Below are 13,913 nucleotides of genomic sequence, written 5' to 3'. Positions count from 1 at the left end.
AGTCGCTTGTTGGAAATACAAATAACCTATCACACGATGATTCCTCTTACACTACTCCGTTTAGCCGTCGGTTTATTATTGACTGAATTCTCTGACTGTGCTTGGCAGTATATGACAATAATATTAAAAGGAAACACTGTCCCGATAAACTACAGATATTCATCAGGATGGTGCTTCCTGTTAATATCGAACGTTTTTTGTAGTAGCAACGACCACGTGTGATCGCAACAGCCAGCCGCGTGTGAAACATTCTGGCCCGTGTTGACAATATGCGGCGGATACATGCAAGGAGAATTTGCCGCGTTCTCTATACGACATTTGCCAGGTAGCGCTGCCAAGTAAGCCCGGAAGAAGTACAGTGTTTCCAAACTTACGATTCCCTTGGTTCTGGTGGTTTGGTAATGAAATTCACGTGCTTTTTACAGCCAATTATATTTCCTTTACACCAAGCAAAAAAAAAAAAAAAAAAAATGGCTCTGAGCACTATTGGACTCAACATCTGTGGTCATAAGCCCCCTAGAACTTAGAACTACTTAAACTTAACTAACCTAAGGACATCACACACATCCATGCCCGAGGCAGGATTCGAACCTGCGACCGTAGCAGTCGCGCGGTTCCTGACTGAGCGCCTAGAACCGCTAGACCACCGCGACCGGCCACACCAAGCAGATGCCAGAATTTATTGTTAATGTCGTGTTCATTACCTGTATGAATAAGTAACTTGTACAATTCTTCCAACTTTTCTGTTACGATCTACAAAAAAGTATCATTCGCTCCGTTAATATAGAGTTGCGTAGGAAATGGCGAATATATTTTCAATTCGTTTCAGAATTATCTGGATTTTCGCAAAATGCAAGATGGCAACGGCTTGGCCACTATTGCGCGGCCAATGATAACATAACATTGTATTCTAAGAAGTTAAGCCATGGGAGAGTGGACCAGTGCTGTGGCGTGTTTTTGTGTAGCGAATGAAGTCATCCTGCCGGCCGCGGTGGTCTCGCGGTTCTAGGCTCTCAGTCGGGAACCGCGTGACTGCTACGGTCACAGGTTCGAATTCTGCCTCGGGCATGAATGTGTGTGATGTCCTTAGGTTAGTTAGGTTTAAGTAGTTCTAAGTTCTAGGGGACTGATGACCACAGATGTTGTCCCATAGTGCTCAGAGCCATTTGAACCATTTGAAGTCATCCTGAATATCTTAGTAAAGGAAGAACCGCGACAGCTGTTACATGATCCTTTATAAAGAATAATTTAATAGCTGTTGCAGTTCTTCATTTGACAAGATGTATTTCTACAGCTCTGGTTCCCCGGTTTATAAAATGTTTTGTACCCTCAACGTATTATATGAAGGAATAGCTACATTTTTCACCTACAGGAGCCGTTTCAGCTGAGCCATTAATCTGCATAACGTCCTACGTATTTATAACAGAATTCAGATAAACAGAACGTTTGAGTGCCAGTGCATAGTACTTCGTCTAAAATAAAATCTGTTTAGTTAGAAAGAGTTTAGTAGGTGAAAAATGTAACTGTCTACATACTGGTATTAAAATTGAAACGTTATTGTTTTGTATAATCCTGTGAAAAAACACGTCATGGTACTAGCAACAGACTGAATAATTTTGTACCAGCAGTCCACCCTAGCTTCGCACGAGCAGCGTAGGTATCTGTAACCGGGCGTCTTGTCTGGCATAGTGGTAATTTCGTTTTCGGGTAGCTGCATAGAGATATGATTAAAGCTCACAGAACCACGTTAGATAACTGAATGACGTTCCTCTGAAACAATGTAAGCAGCACAGTATAGCGCAGAAGGAAATTGAAAGTAAAACGCAACGAGACACACACAAACTATTCACTCAATGAGAATAAGTACACTGAAGTCGCCGCGATTTATAGTGGTCCCTTGGATATTACAAAATGCAGGAGAGGGTTCTTAACAGGGTGTGTGATCACCACGGACGGCAGTCTATCCTCTGCAACGTGCTCCCGTGCAAACGATAAGGTTGGTAACGAGTTGGCCGCAAGGGATTAGCCGAGCGGTCTAGTACGCTGCAGTCGTGGACTGTGCGGCTGGCCCGGCGGAGTTTCGAGTCCTCACTCAGGCATGGGTGTGTGTGTTTGTCCATAGGATAATTTAGGTAAAGCAGCGTGTAAGTTTAGGGACTGATGACCTTAGCAGTTAGGTCCCATAAGATTTCACACACATTTGAACATTTTTGGTAAGGAGCTCTTGTGGTGGGGCCTACCACTCCTCAACCAACGCTGTCGACAGCTAGTGGATAGTCGTTTGTGCATGCGGAGGTGTTGTAATACGTCCACCCAACGCTTTCCACATGTGCTCAGTGGCATTTAACCGTCCACCCAACGCTTTCCACATGTGCTCGGTGGCATTTAAGTGGGGGAAATGGACAGGCTAGTCCATTTGCCGAGTATCGACTCGTTCCAAGAGCTCCGTTCTGGTGGAAGAATCGTACGTCCTGTCACAAAAACTACTTACCAACCTTGTGGCCAGTGTGGCAACACGTTGCCGACCGTGCGTTGCCATATGTGATTATCACAATTATTACGAAGAATGTCCCGCCTTTTTTTAACGTTCAGTGGACCAACATAAATCGTGATGAGTTCACTCACGAAATAAGCGTCAAACGAAAAAACTACAAAGAACGAAACTCGGCTAGCTTGAAGTGGGAAACCAAATGGCGCTATGGTTGGCCCGCTAGATGGCGATGCCATAGGTCAAATGGATATCAACCGCGTTTTTTTTAAAATAGGAACCCCCATTTTTATTACATATTCGTGTAGTAAGTAAAGAAATATCAATGTTTTAGTTGGACCACTTTTTTCGCTTTGTGACAGACGGCGCTGTAATAGCCACAAACTTACAAGTACGTGGTATCACGTAACATTCTTCCAGTGCGAACGGTATTTGCTTCGTGATACATTACCCGTGTTAAAATGGACCGTTTGCCAATTGCGGAAAGGTCGATATCGTGTTGATGCGTGGCTATTGTGATGCCAACGGGCGTATGCTGCTCGGTATCCCGCACGACGTCATCCAAGTGTCCGGACCGTTCGCCGTATAGTTACATTATTTAAGGAAACAGGACGTGTTCAGCCACATGTGAAACGTCAACCACGACTTGCAACAAATGATGATGCCAAAGTAGGTGTTTTAGCTGCTGTCGTGGCTAATCCGCACATCAATAGCAGACAAATTACGCGAGAATTGGGAATCTCAAAAATGTCGGTTTTGAGAATGCTACTTCAACATCGATTGCAGCCGTACCATATTTATATGCACCAGGAATTGCATGACGACGACTTTGAACGTCGTGTACAGTTCTGCCACTGGGTACAAGAGAAATTACGGGACGATGACAGATTTTTTGCACGTGTTCTATTTAGCGACGAAGCGTCTTTCACCAACAGTGGTAACGTAAACCGGCATAATATGCACTATTGGTGAACGGAAAATCCACGATGGCTGCGACAAGTGGAACATCAGCGCCCTTGGAGGTTAATGTACGGTGGGTCATTATGAGAGGAAGGATAATTCGCCCCTATTTTATCGATGGCAATCTAAATGGTGCAATGTATGCTGATTTCCTACGTAATGTTCTACCGATGTTACCACAAGATGTTTCACTGCATGACAGAATGGCGATGTACTTCCAACATGATGCATGTCCGGCAGATAGCTCGCGTACGGTTGAAGCGGTATTGAATAGCATATTTCATAACAGGTGGATTGGTCGTCGAAGCACTTTACCATGGCCCACGCGTTCACCGGATTTGACGTCCCCGGATATCATTCTGTGGGGAAAGTTAATGGATATTTGCTATCGTGATCCACCGACAACGCTTGGAAACATGCGTCATCACATTGTCAGTACACGTGCGAAAATTACGGAAGGCGAACTACTTGCTGTTGAGTGGAATGTCGTTACGCGCATTGCCAAATGCATTGAGGTTGCCGGACATCATTTTGAGCATTTATTGCATTAATGTGCTGTAACTTCATGCGTTCTCAGAAATGATAAGTTCACAAAGGCGCATGTATCACATTGGACCAACCGAAATAAAATGTTCAAACTTACCTACGTTCAGTATTTTAATTTAAAAAACCTACCTGTTACCAACTGTTCGTCTAAAATTGTGAGCCATACGTTCGTGGCTATTACAGCGCCATCTATCGCAAAGCGAAAAAAGTGGTCCAACTAAAATATTCATATATCTTGACGTACTACACGAATATGTAATAAAAATAGGGGTTCCTATTTTTTAAAAACGCAGTTGATATCCGTTTGACCTATGGCAGCGCCTTCTAGCGGGCCAACCATAGCGCCATCTGGTTTCCCCCTTCAAGCTAGACAAGTTTAGTTCTTTGTAGTTTATTCGTTTGACGCTTATTTCGTGAGATATTTGGCCCGCTCACGATCAGTGGACCACCCTGTATAAAGACGAAAGTAAGCGACATATTGTCGACCGGCCGCCATGTCATCCTCTGCCATTTGGTTGCGGTATAGAGGGGCATGGGATCCCTCCCGACTTTTGTTGACTTTTCATACCTTAGTGCCGCTACTTCTCTTTCAACTAGAATTGGCTCCACGAGGCGGACTGCACCCCGCACCAGTCCTCCCACCAAGGAACAATCACAGGCAGTACCGGAAACTGAACCCGAGCCCTCCGCATGAGAATCAGACGCGTTGATCACTCGGCTTTGGAGACGGAGAAGAGTCAGTTATAGCAAAACACCGTCGTGGAAATCAGTATAAAGGCATGGATATGTGTAGGAAAATTAACGTGGTCGGTTGGAATAGTTGTGTGGAATGCATATGCCGTAGTATGAGATCCAGTATACAGACGATGACAATCCTGTGGTATCACATTTTATTTCAGTAGTAGAGTATATAATAAGAAATCAACGATCCAGGTGATAGAGAGTGGAACTCGGCATAAGGATAGTCGCTCTGTGTGGTGTTAATGAGTGCGTACGTCCCTTTACTGCAGACAGGAAACAGAAGTCTTTGGTAACATGGCTTGTTATGTATGTAAGCCACGACTGTGACAGTGCTACGCGGAAAACAGCACGTGACGAGAAAGCAAAAGTCGGTAAACGCATGTAAATTGGACCCTCTAATCGTCAAGAACTTCAACGATTGATGTGCAGTTATTGATAATTTCTTTAGATTGGACACGCAGTATGGGCACAACGGAAAATATCGTCAAAGTAGAAAATTATCTGAGGAATTGAAACGGTTAATTTTCGGCAAAACAAGAGCCACAAACCTTTATTCTTCTCAGTTTGGCCGGCCGGTGTGGTCGAGCGGTTCTAGGTGCTAGACTGGAACCGCGGTACCACTACGGTAGCAGGTTCGAATCCTGCCGCGGGCATGGACGTGTGTGATGTCTTTAGGTTAGTTAGATCTAAGTAGTTCTAAGTTGTAGGGGACTAATGACCTCAGAAGTTAAGTCCCATAGTGCTCAGAGCCATTTTAACTATTTTTTCTCAGTTTGTTGGCGAGTCACAGTCGTTAGTAACTGCCAGACGTGTACGACAAAATTGTCAAATTACAAATATCTTGCATTCAAGAAACAACTGCAGAAGCCGCTAGAAACACTTGAATATTAACAGGCCAGATTGGAATTTACTGAAAAACATATTTCATGGTCTGCAGAATGAGATAAAGTGATCCTCAGTGAAGAGAAAAAGTATAATTTAAATATGATTGACGTGGTTCGAGAACACAGCAACACGTAAGAAACCAGAAACTTTGGTGCGGGTAATGTTATGATTGCGGCAGTCTTCTGTGCTAAATGTAACTCTCGCATTGCTGGCTGAACGATAAAATGAACTTTAACATGTACACTGCGATGTTAGAGACAGAATTTGTTAGAAGACATAGGGGACGAAAGTCCAATGTTTGAAAATATATAGTATCTGCGTATGTTTTTGCTAAAATGGAAAGGTGTTTTGAAGAGAACGGATCGATGTCTTTTCCTGACCTGTACGTAACCCGAATTTAAGCCCCATGGAAAATCTTTGGGGAACACTTGCAAGGCGTGTCTATCGAAATGGGAGGCAATTTGATAGCGTATGTGAGCTGAAAAGAGCAATACGAGTAGTGTGGGTGACAATGCCACTACAAGAACTGCAAACCCGAACAAAATCAATGCCGTAGATAATTTTTGAGGTGCTTACGTAGAATAGGGGTTGAACAAAGTACTAACATGTAAGAACACAACAGGAGAGTGAGTGCCTAAAAACCGGTTTCCACCCAGGAAATGCAATCGATTTATTTCGTTACTCGTGTTACAAAAGAAACTATGTAGTTCCATCATGACTGTTTGTCTTATACGTATCTACTGTCTTGATAATAAAAACGACGTATGAATACATCAGTCATCGCACTACTACTATTGCAGAACCCTTGCCTTTATACTCGTATGATTTTCACTATTGTAAATTGCCATAAGACTAGCAGTCGTCATACAGGTAATAAAATTAATAACCAAGTTGGTGTTGAGGCGGCGTTTTCGTTGTTGTTTCTGCTAATTTTTGTAGGATGTGAGGTCCGCCGGTTCTGCAAAACACCATTTTTTCTCAGTACTACAATTTTAACTGCAAACACGGTCAACACAAGGACCTGCAAATCCAAATGATGAATATCTGCTGATTATCTTTGCTTACGATTTCCAACAACTTAAACAAACTCATTAAGTGCGTAATTGTGTAAAAACCACTCACTATTCTAATTGCTTTTTGTTACGGAATGACACTTTGTCTAAACTAAGTAATATCCAAAGTGTTACTGTAGCAGGAAACGAAGTACATAAAGCCTACTACTTCAGTGTCCCAAGAATTGTCAAGAATGTTACGGTAGCTTGAAGCATGTTAGACGGCGTGCGTTACCTTGAGGGCCGCGGAGACATCACCGCCGCAAAACGAGGAGCTCTCAAGGCCGGCGCAGGAGCTCTCGGCTGGAGAGAACGCGCTGCACGCCAACAGCAGCGCTGCCAGAAGCTGGCCGGTGAAGTACATGGCTCAAAATCTCGACAGCACTTGGCTTACTGCCGTGACACTGGAACTGGGAGTACGTTACGGTTACTAAAGGTTTCCACGATTTGTTAGAAAACAAACTTAAACTACTCACTAAACTCTAGTCGTACTTAACACTCAAAGGCACGAAACATGTGCGGTGTTTACTTAATCATTAAGGAAGTAATGATATGGGAGTCCCAATATACACTCTGAAAAAGACGCACCCGATGTAATTATCCTAATGGGACACAAGGAACACCCGCAACTCAGAATTACACCAGAGGCTGAATATATTGCAGTTCTCTGCGCTCGGTGGTAATACACAACGTTCTGTACTAGTCCACCGCAGCGTTCGGGGACACAGAACGAACTAATAACACCTGAATATGGGCGTATAAGAGCCCGTAACTGGCCGTATTCTAAATAAAAGATCCTTACAATTGCAGCTGTATTTTCAACCTCTGGGCCGGCCTGTGTGGCCGTGCGGTTCTAGGCGCTTCACTCTGGTTCGCGCGACCGCTACGTCACAGGTTCGAATCCTGGCTCGAGCATGGATGTATGTGATGTCCATAGGTTAGTTAGGTTTAAGTAGTTCTAAGTTCTAGGGGACTGATGACCTCAGATGTTAAGTCCCATAGTGCTCAGAGCCATTTGAACCATTTTTCAAAAAAAATATTCAAATGTGTGTGAAAATATATGGGACTTAACTGCTAAGGTCATCAGCCACTAAGCTTACACACTACTTAACCTAAATTATCCTAAGTACAAACACACACACCCATGCCCGAGGGAGGACTTGAACCCCCCTCCCCCCCCCCCCCCCGTCCCCCCGGGACCAGCGGCACAGAACCATTTTTCAACCTCTGGTATCTTAATGGGACAGATATCTGTAGATACGATGTACATGTATAGACAAACAAATGATTACCGTCGCATAAAAATTAGATCATTTATTCAGGAGAAAGAGCGACACAAATCGAGTAAGTCAATAACGTGTTGGTCCACGTCTGTGTCTTATCCAAGCAGTTATTCGGTTTGGCATTGTTTGATAGAGTTGTTCCATGTCATCCTGACGTATATCATGACAAATAATACCTAACTGCCGCATTAGACCGTTTACATCCTGCGCTTGTTGGAGAGTCCTGCCAAAAATACATCAGAAATTCTCAGCTGGAGAGAGGTTTGCTGACCCTGCTGGCCAGGGTATGTTTGGCAAACATGAAGACAAGCACTTGAATCACTTGCCCTGTGCAGGCAGGCATTATCTTCTTGGAATATAGTTTGACAAGACGGGCAAGGAAACTGGGAGTAGAAAGCCGTTGACGTACCGCCGTGCCGTGATAGTGCCGCGGATGACAGCCAAAGGGGTACTGCTATGGAAAAAAATGACACCTCAGACCACCACTCCTGGCTGTCGGACAGAATGGCGTACGACTGTCAGAGTGGTATCCCACCAATGTACGTGACGTCTCCAGACACGTCTTAGGCCTGAAATTTTATTGATTGGAGTAGAAATGTCTTCAGCAATGAGCCTCAGTTCGAAGTCAGCCCCAATGACAAGCGAAGACGTGTTTGGAGACGCCCTGGACACCAGTTGAACACCAACTTGCCTGTCATCCGTCACACTGCCCGACAATCAGCGGTGATGGTCTGGGGCGCCATTCCATTTCACAGCAGGAACCCTTTGGTTGTCTTTCTACTCACAGTTATGTTGCCCTTCGTGGCAAGACATCCCAGGCTTACATTTCAGCAAGATAATGTCCGCCCATGCACGGCGATTGTTACTAATGCTTGTCTTCGTTCTTGCCAAACCCTACTTTGACAATCAAGGTCGCATCTCTCCCCGACTGATAAGTTTTGGAGGATTATGGGGACGGCCCTGAAACCAGCTAGATATTTTGATGATCTAATACTCTCATTGGACATAATTTGGCACGGTGTCCCTCAACAAAACGTCTAACAACACTATCAAAAAATTGCGCTCCAAAAAACTGCTTTTATAAGGATCAGAGGCGGACCAATGAGTTACTTTCGTTTTTATTGGAGCGTATATTCTGTAATACTTACACTATTACTTCAGTTGGGTACATGTAGTTATATACTACTTGTTCGTTTGATGTAGAACGAGTAAGTTGAATGACCATTAACTGATGCCGCATTTTTACTTGAGTATGAACTGTAATATGAAATACCTAACATTGACAACAGTTACTTCATCTCATTCTGCCACACTCACTGTGTAAGAAGTTTGAAAATAATAAATTGCAGTGGTTCGCATCGAAAAGAAAGAGTTTAGATTTGTGTTCATAAATAATTCTGTTGCATGTCAGATATTACGCATCATTTGGCAGCATATTCACCTGCGATTCATCAAGGAACTTTAGAAAAATGATCATTTTACAAGTGCATGAATGTCAAAGATGTATGATAAAACATCGATATATCATAGCATCTTTGACCCTCATGTATTTGCAAATACTTTGCATCTATCAAAACATGTGACGCATGTTAGAAATGTATTCTATGACAAATATAAAGTGCTCAGTGATACAAATTCATGTGTGTAACGATAAGAACGTGGACAAAACTAGGAACATAATTTGTTGGACGAAAACTGTGACAACAAATACTTCAGACCGACATTTCACGTACGTCACATCCCAGTGCAAACCTGTAACGCAACCATCTGTGGGGCGCGCTTGTAGTTATGTATTATTTATACTTTAGGACGACTAATCAATAAAAAAGCGCACTATATGTTCTAATGAAAGCCTGAGAGCCGCCTGACGATGAACTGTAATGATTCGAAATCGTTAATGGTACCATTCGAATAACGGCACTTGAAATAAATTTGTGGCTGGTTGCTCTCTCAACACCATCAAAATTTATTTTCAAATAACAGCCACGGTCTCCAACCATGTCATCATATGACAAAACTGCATGATCATTTTACTTGTTCTGCCACGGCTATTGACATACTTACTACATTTGGAATAAAGTGAATTATATCCCATAAATTTCTTTTTAGACATATCGGTTGTAAGACTGTTGTTAAAATTTCTAAATATACACGAGAAGATTGTGAGTGATCATTATTATACGATATTCATGGCGCGCTTTTGTAGATTTAAAGCTTCCATTCTAAGAGATACTGTACTCTAGGAGGTTATTCATTCGATATTGGCAAATAAAGTTTGCAAATTTGGTACACAATAACTACTTTTTGCGAGCTAAACGTCTTGTATGTACTCAAAACTAAAGCAAATGAAAATAGCAGTCTACTTGACTCATCCTCATTTTAATAATTTATTATTGGTGTGGTTTTCAAAGTTGAAAGCCACTGACATTTTTTGATCTGTTTAAAAGAAGGCTACGAGTATTCCTGTAGCTCTCCAAGAAATTTCAGAGTAGCTTAAAGCACAGAAATTATACAGTTCCAGTCAGAAAAACTGTATGGATCTAATAAATAATATGATGGGAAAGATGACAGAATAAATTCCAAATAGAATTAATGCATAATTCATGGTTTTCAAATGAACACATAGTTCCGAAAACCAAACAATAAGACTTTAAAGTGCGAAATGGCAAAGCAGGAATGACAAAGAGGAAATACAGCCACGGAGACGCAGGTGTGGTTTCCTACTGGCGGTACACTAGTAAAATATTGCTGGGAGTCGGTTGGCTTGTAACTCACTCAAATGTACTGAAGATGGTTATTTACAGCTGAAATCTGGACATCCAAGAATAATAAAAAACAAATGGGATTGCCACTGATTGCTGCACTCCTATCCTTCCTTACAATAATATACAGTCGTTGTGCACAAGGGTCTCACATGGAATCAAAGTTGGTGAAAACCTTTGCTGACATGACAGTACTAAATACCGAACGGACGCTAAATGGTGCACGTACAGAACGGCCATATAAGGAAAACAAACTTGAAGACAGTATTATAGAAAGGGAAGAAATGGATAAAGATGAGGTGGGAGATATAATATTGCTAGAAGAATTTGATCGAGTAGTGAAAAACCAAAGTCAAAACAATGCACCTGTGTTAACAGCTTTCCAACTAACTAAATTCTTCATCTGAAATTTCTGAAAGAGCATTTTTGGTTTTATCAACAGAAAATCAATTGAAAATGTAAAGATACATATTTCACTCTAAACGGGTTTTCATTCGAAATCATTAAAGAAAAAGAAAGCTATAAATTTTACACAAAAGCTTATTATTTGTCGGTGATTTCTATGGAATCATAAAAGAGAAAGTTATGGCAACAGTAATAAATTACAACTTAACAAGTCATTCACAGTTCACTATAAAAATAGAAAGTAGCTGATCTTCTGCATTCGTCAACATTACACGCCTTTATCTGGTTGTAGCATTGGAAATTGACAACATAAAACGAAGAATAGAGTTTTCCAGACACAGTTTTTACCCTTACGCACTGACTTTTCGTAATGGCAAAATAGTGGTATAATCCTCCACTAAAACATGTTTTGAGCTGAGATTTAAAAAATTAGAATTTTTTTAATATTCACCCCAACGTTACTTTTAGAGAAAAGCAGCGAACCGCGAATGCATTAAGTTTTCATTAATTTACATATTTTATTTTATGTTCGATTCCATATGTCTTGAACCTTATATGCAAAAGGCTGTGGTAGTCTTTTAATTTTTCAGTCTTTTTTGATTTCTATCTCCATTGCTGTACATAACAGCAATAAAAAACCGAATATCGGACATCGAGCTACATAGGGAGGAACGATCACCACGATAAAATAAGGGAAATCAAAGCTCGTACAGAAAGATACAGGTGTTCATTCTTTCCACTTCCTATACGAGATTGGAATAATAGAGAATTATGAAGTTGGTTCGATGAACCCTCTGGCAGGCACTTGAATGTGATTTGCAGATTATCCATGCAGATGTAGAGGTTATGTCAGATGAGCGTTATTTTGAGCGATTTTATGTCAGATTAAACTGGAGATGAAAAAAAAACCGGTATAACCGAAAACCGGTTATTTAAGTGATATCCGGCATCCCTGAGACACTGACCAATGACCTAACTAAAAGTGTTTACAGTAGTTTAACTGCAGACTAGTTGAAAATGATAGAAATGGAACTAATTAAGTAGAGATTGGTCACCAGGTAACAGCAAAAGAAGAGGCAGAAATGCCACAGATAACATGGAAAGTAAGCCGGCTTATAGTATATAGAGGGATAGAGATGAGAGAGAGAAATGTGAAGAAATTAAATATTAGTGATTGTAGAAAAAGTCGAAAACGTTTACAGGAAGATTAAACCTATTTTTGAAAAAGTAAAATGTAAGTGTCTTAATTTACGACACGCAAATGTAAACCCAGAGGAAAAATAGATGCCTGGAGTGTGTCGAATACCTGTACGATGGCGAAGGACAGTCCCAAAGCACGTCAAAAGTGGAAAGAATATATATGCTGCCAGAATATGACGTCTAAAGAGTTGGGTTCAAACGGGTCAACAGGCAACGATGCTATTCCTCTGCAGCGTCGGCAGTCTGTTTGCGGATAGGCAATAGTGGATGATGTCAAACTTGTGTGAAACGGGTGTGTTACCATCAGATTTACAGAAAAGTGCTGTCATCACGTTGTCAGAGACGACAAATGCAGATACATATGAGAACAATTAGGTAATGAGTATGGTTCCAAGCTTGTAAACTCTTATCAAATCCATAAACAGAAAAACAAAAATGGTACTGCAGGAACACCAGTGAGGACTGAGGAAAGGAAAAGGTACAGGAAAAGCCTTTGTCTTTACACTCTGTAATGGAAAGAAAATCAGTATAACGTCTTAGCATTTGCGAACCTGCAGACAGCCTCAAACTATGTAAGGTAAATTGAGATGACTCAATCCTGAGGAGTTGAGCGTCTGGATATGTATGAGACGACTGAGGTAGAAGATTTACGGAGATCAAGTGCGAGAACCAAACTTGATTGTCAAGATCGTGCTAAGAAAGTGTAAACTAGGATTACAGTTTGTCACCGCTATTATTCAACTTGTACTCCGAAAATGTAATAAGGACACTGAAAAAGAAAAGAAAAAAGGATTTGAAAAAATATTAAAGGTGAAATGGAACCAATACCAACTCCAGGATTGACGGATGGCGTGGGTCTTCTGACGGAAACTAAGGACTTAAAAGACCTGTTGAATGGATTCCACACCGCACTTATCAAACAAAGAACGTGGGTTGCATATAAATAAAAATTCTGTGGATGTTTTGTGAATTGGAGAAGCAAAACAGCGACTTGCTCAAACGGTTCAAATGGCTCTGAGCACTATGGGACTTAACTTCTGAGGTAATCAGTCCCCTAGAACTTAGAACTACTTAAACCTAACTAACCCAAGGACATCACACACGTCCATGCCCGAGGCAGGATTCGAACCTGCGACCGTAGTGGTCGCACGGTTCTAGACTGAAGCGCCTAGAACAGTTCGGCCACAACGGCCGACATTTGTGTCAACAGAATGCACTTTTAAAAAAGATTCGGTTCCATGAAAACCACACGTAAGACGTGGGCTCTAAAGTAGTGTAGGTATGTGTGGTGCGTCCAACAGTTTTATTTTTTGTTTATTTCTTATGTAATAAGTTTAAAATATATATAGTGTCCTTTTTTCATCCTAAAATTTAGAAAGTGACTTTTCGTTTTGCATTCCAAAATATCGTAACTACCTGCATCACATCTACCGATTTCCATCCCATCTGCATAATTCGTTCTGTATGAAGCAATTTGTACGTTTAGGCACCAAGCCGTCGTAACCACTTTCGGTTAACAACACGGTGTGTGGTTTCATATGGGCGAGTCAGCTCGTAACGACTGTAGCAATAAATTGTATACTCATGCAAC

At 41.5% G+C, this 13,913-nt stretch overlaps 1 protein-coding gene across 1 annotated transcript in view; it reads right to left on the bottom strand.

The window, feature by feature from the left end:
* Nucleotides 1-13,913, bottom strand: part of LOC124594742 (asialoglycoprotein receptor 1-like) — a 50,012-nt gene that overhangs the window by 34,691 nt on the left and 1,408 nt on the right. Inside the window, exon 2 of the mRNA XM_047133119.1 lies at nt 6,908-7,082. Coding sequence (XP_046989075.1) covers nt 6,908-7,036 — 129 coding nt within the window. The 5' untranslated portion in view covers nt 7,037-7,082. The remainder of the gene's footprint in view (nt 1-6,907; nt 7,083-13,913) is intronic.

This window comes from Schistocerca americana, chromosome 2, assembly GCF_021461395.2.
Source record: "Schistocerca americana isolate TAMUIC-IGC-003095 chromosome 2, iqSchAmer2.1, whole genome shotgun sequence".
Taxonomy (NCBI): Eukaryota; Metazoa; Arthropoda; class Insecta; order Orthoptera; family Acrididae; genus Schistocerca; species Schistocerca americana.
This window is presented reverse-complemented; position numbering and strand designations above follow the sequence as displayed.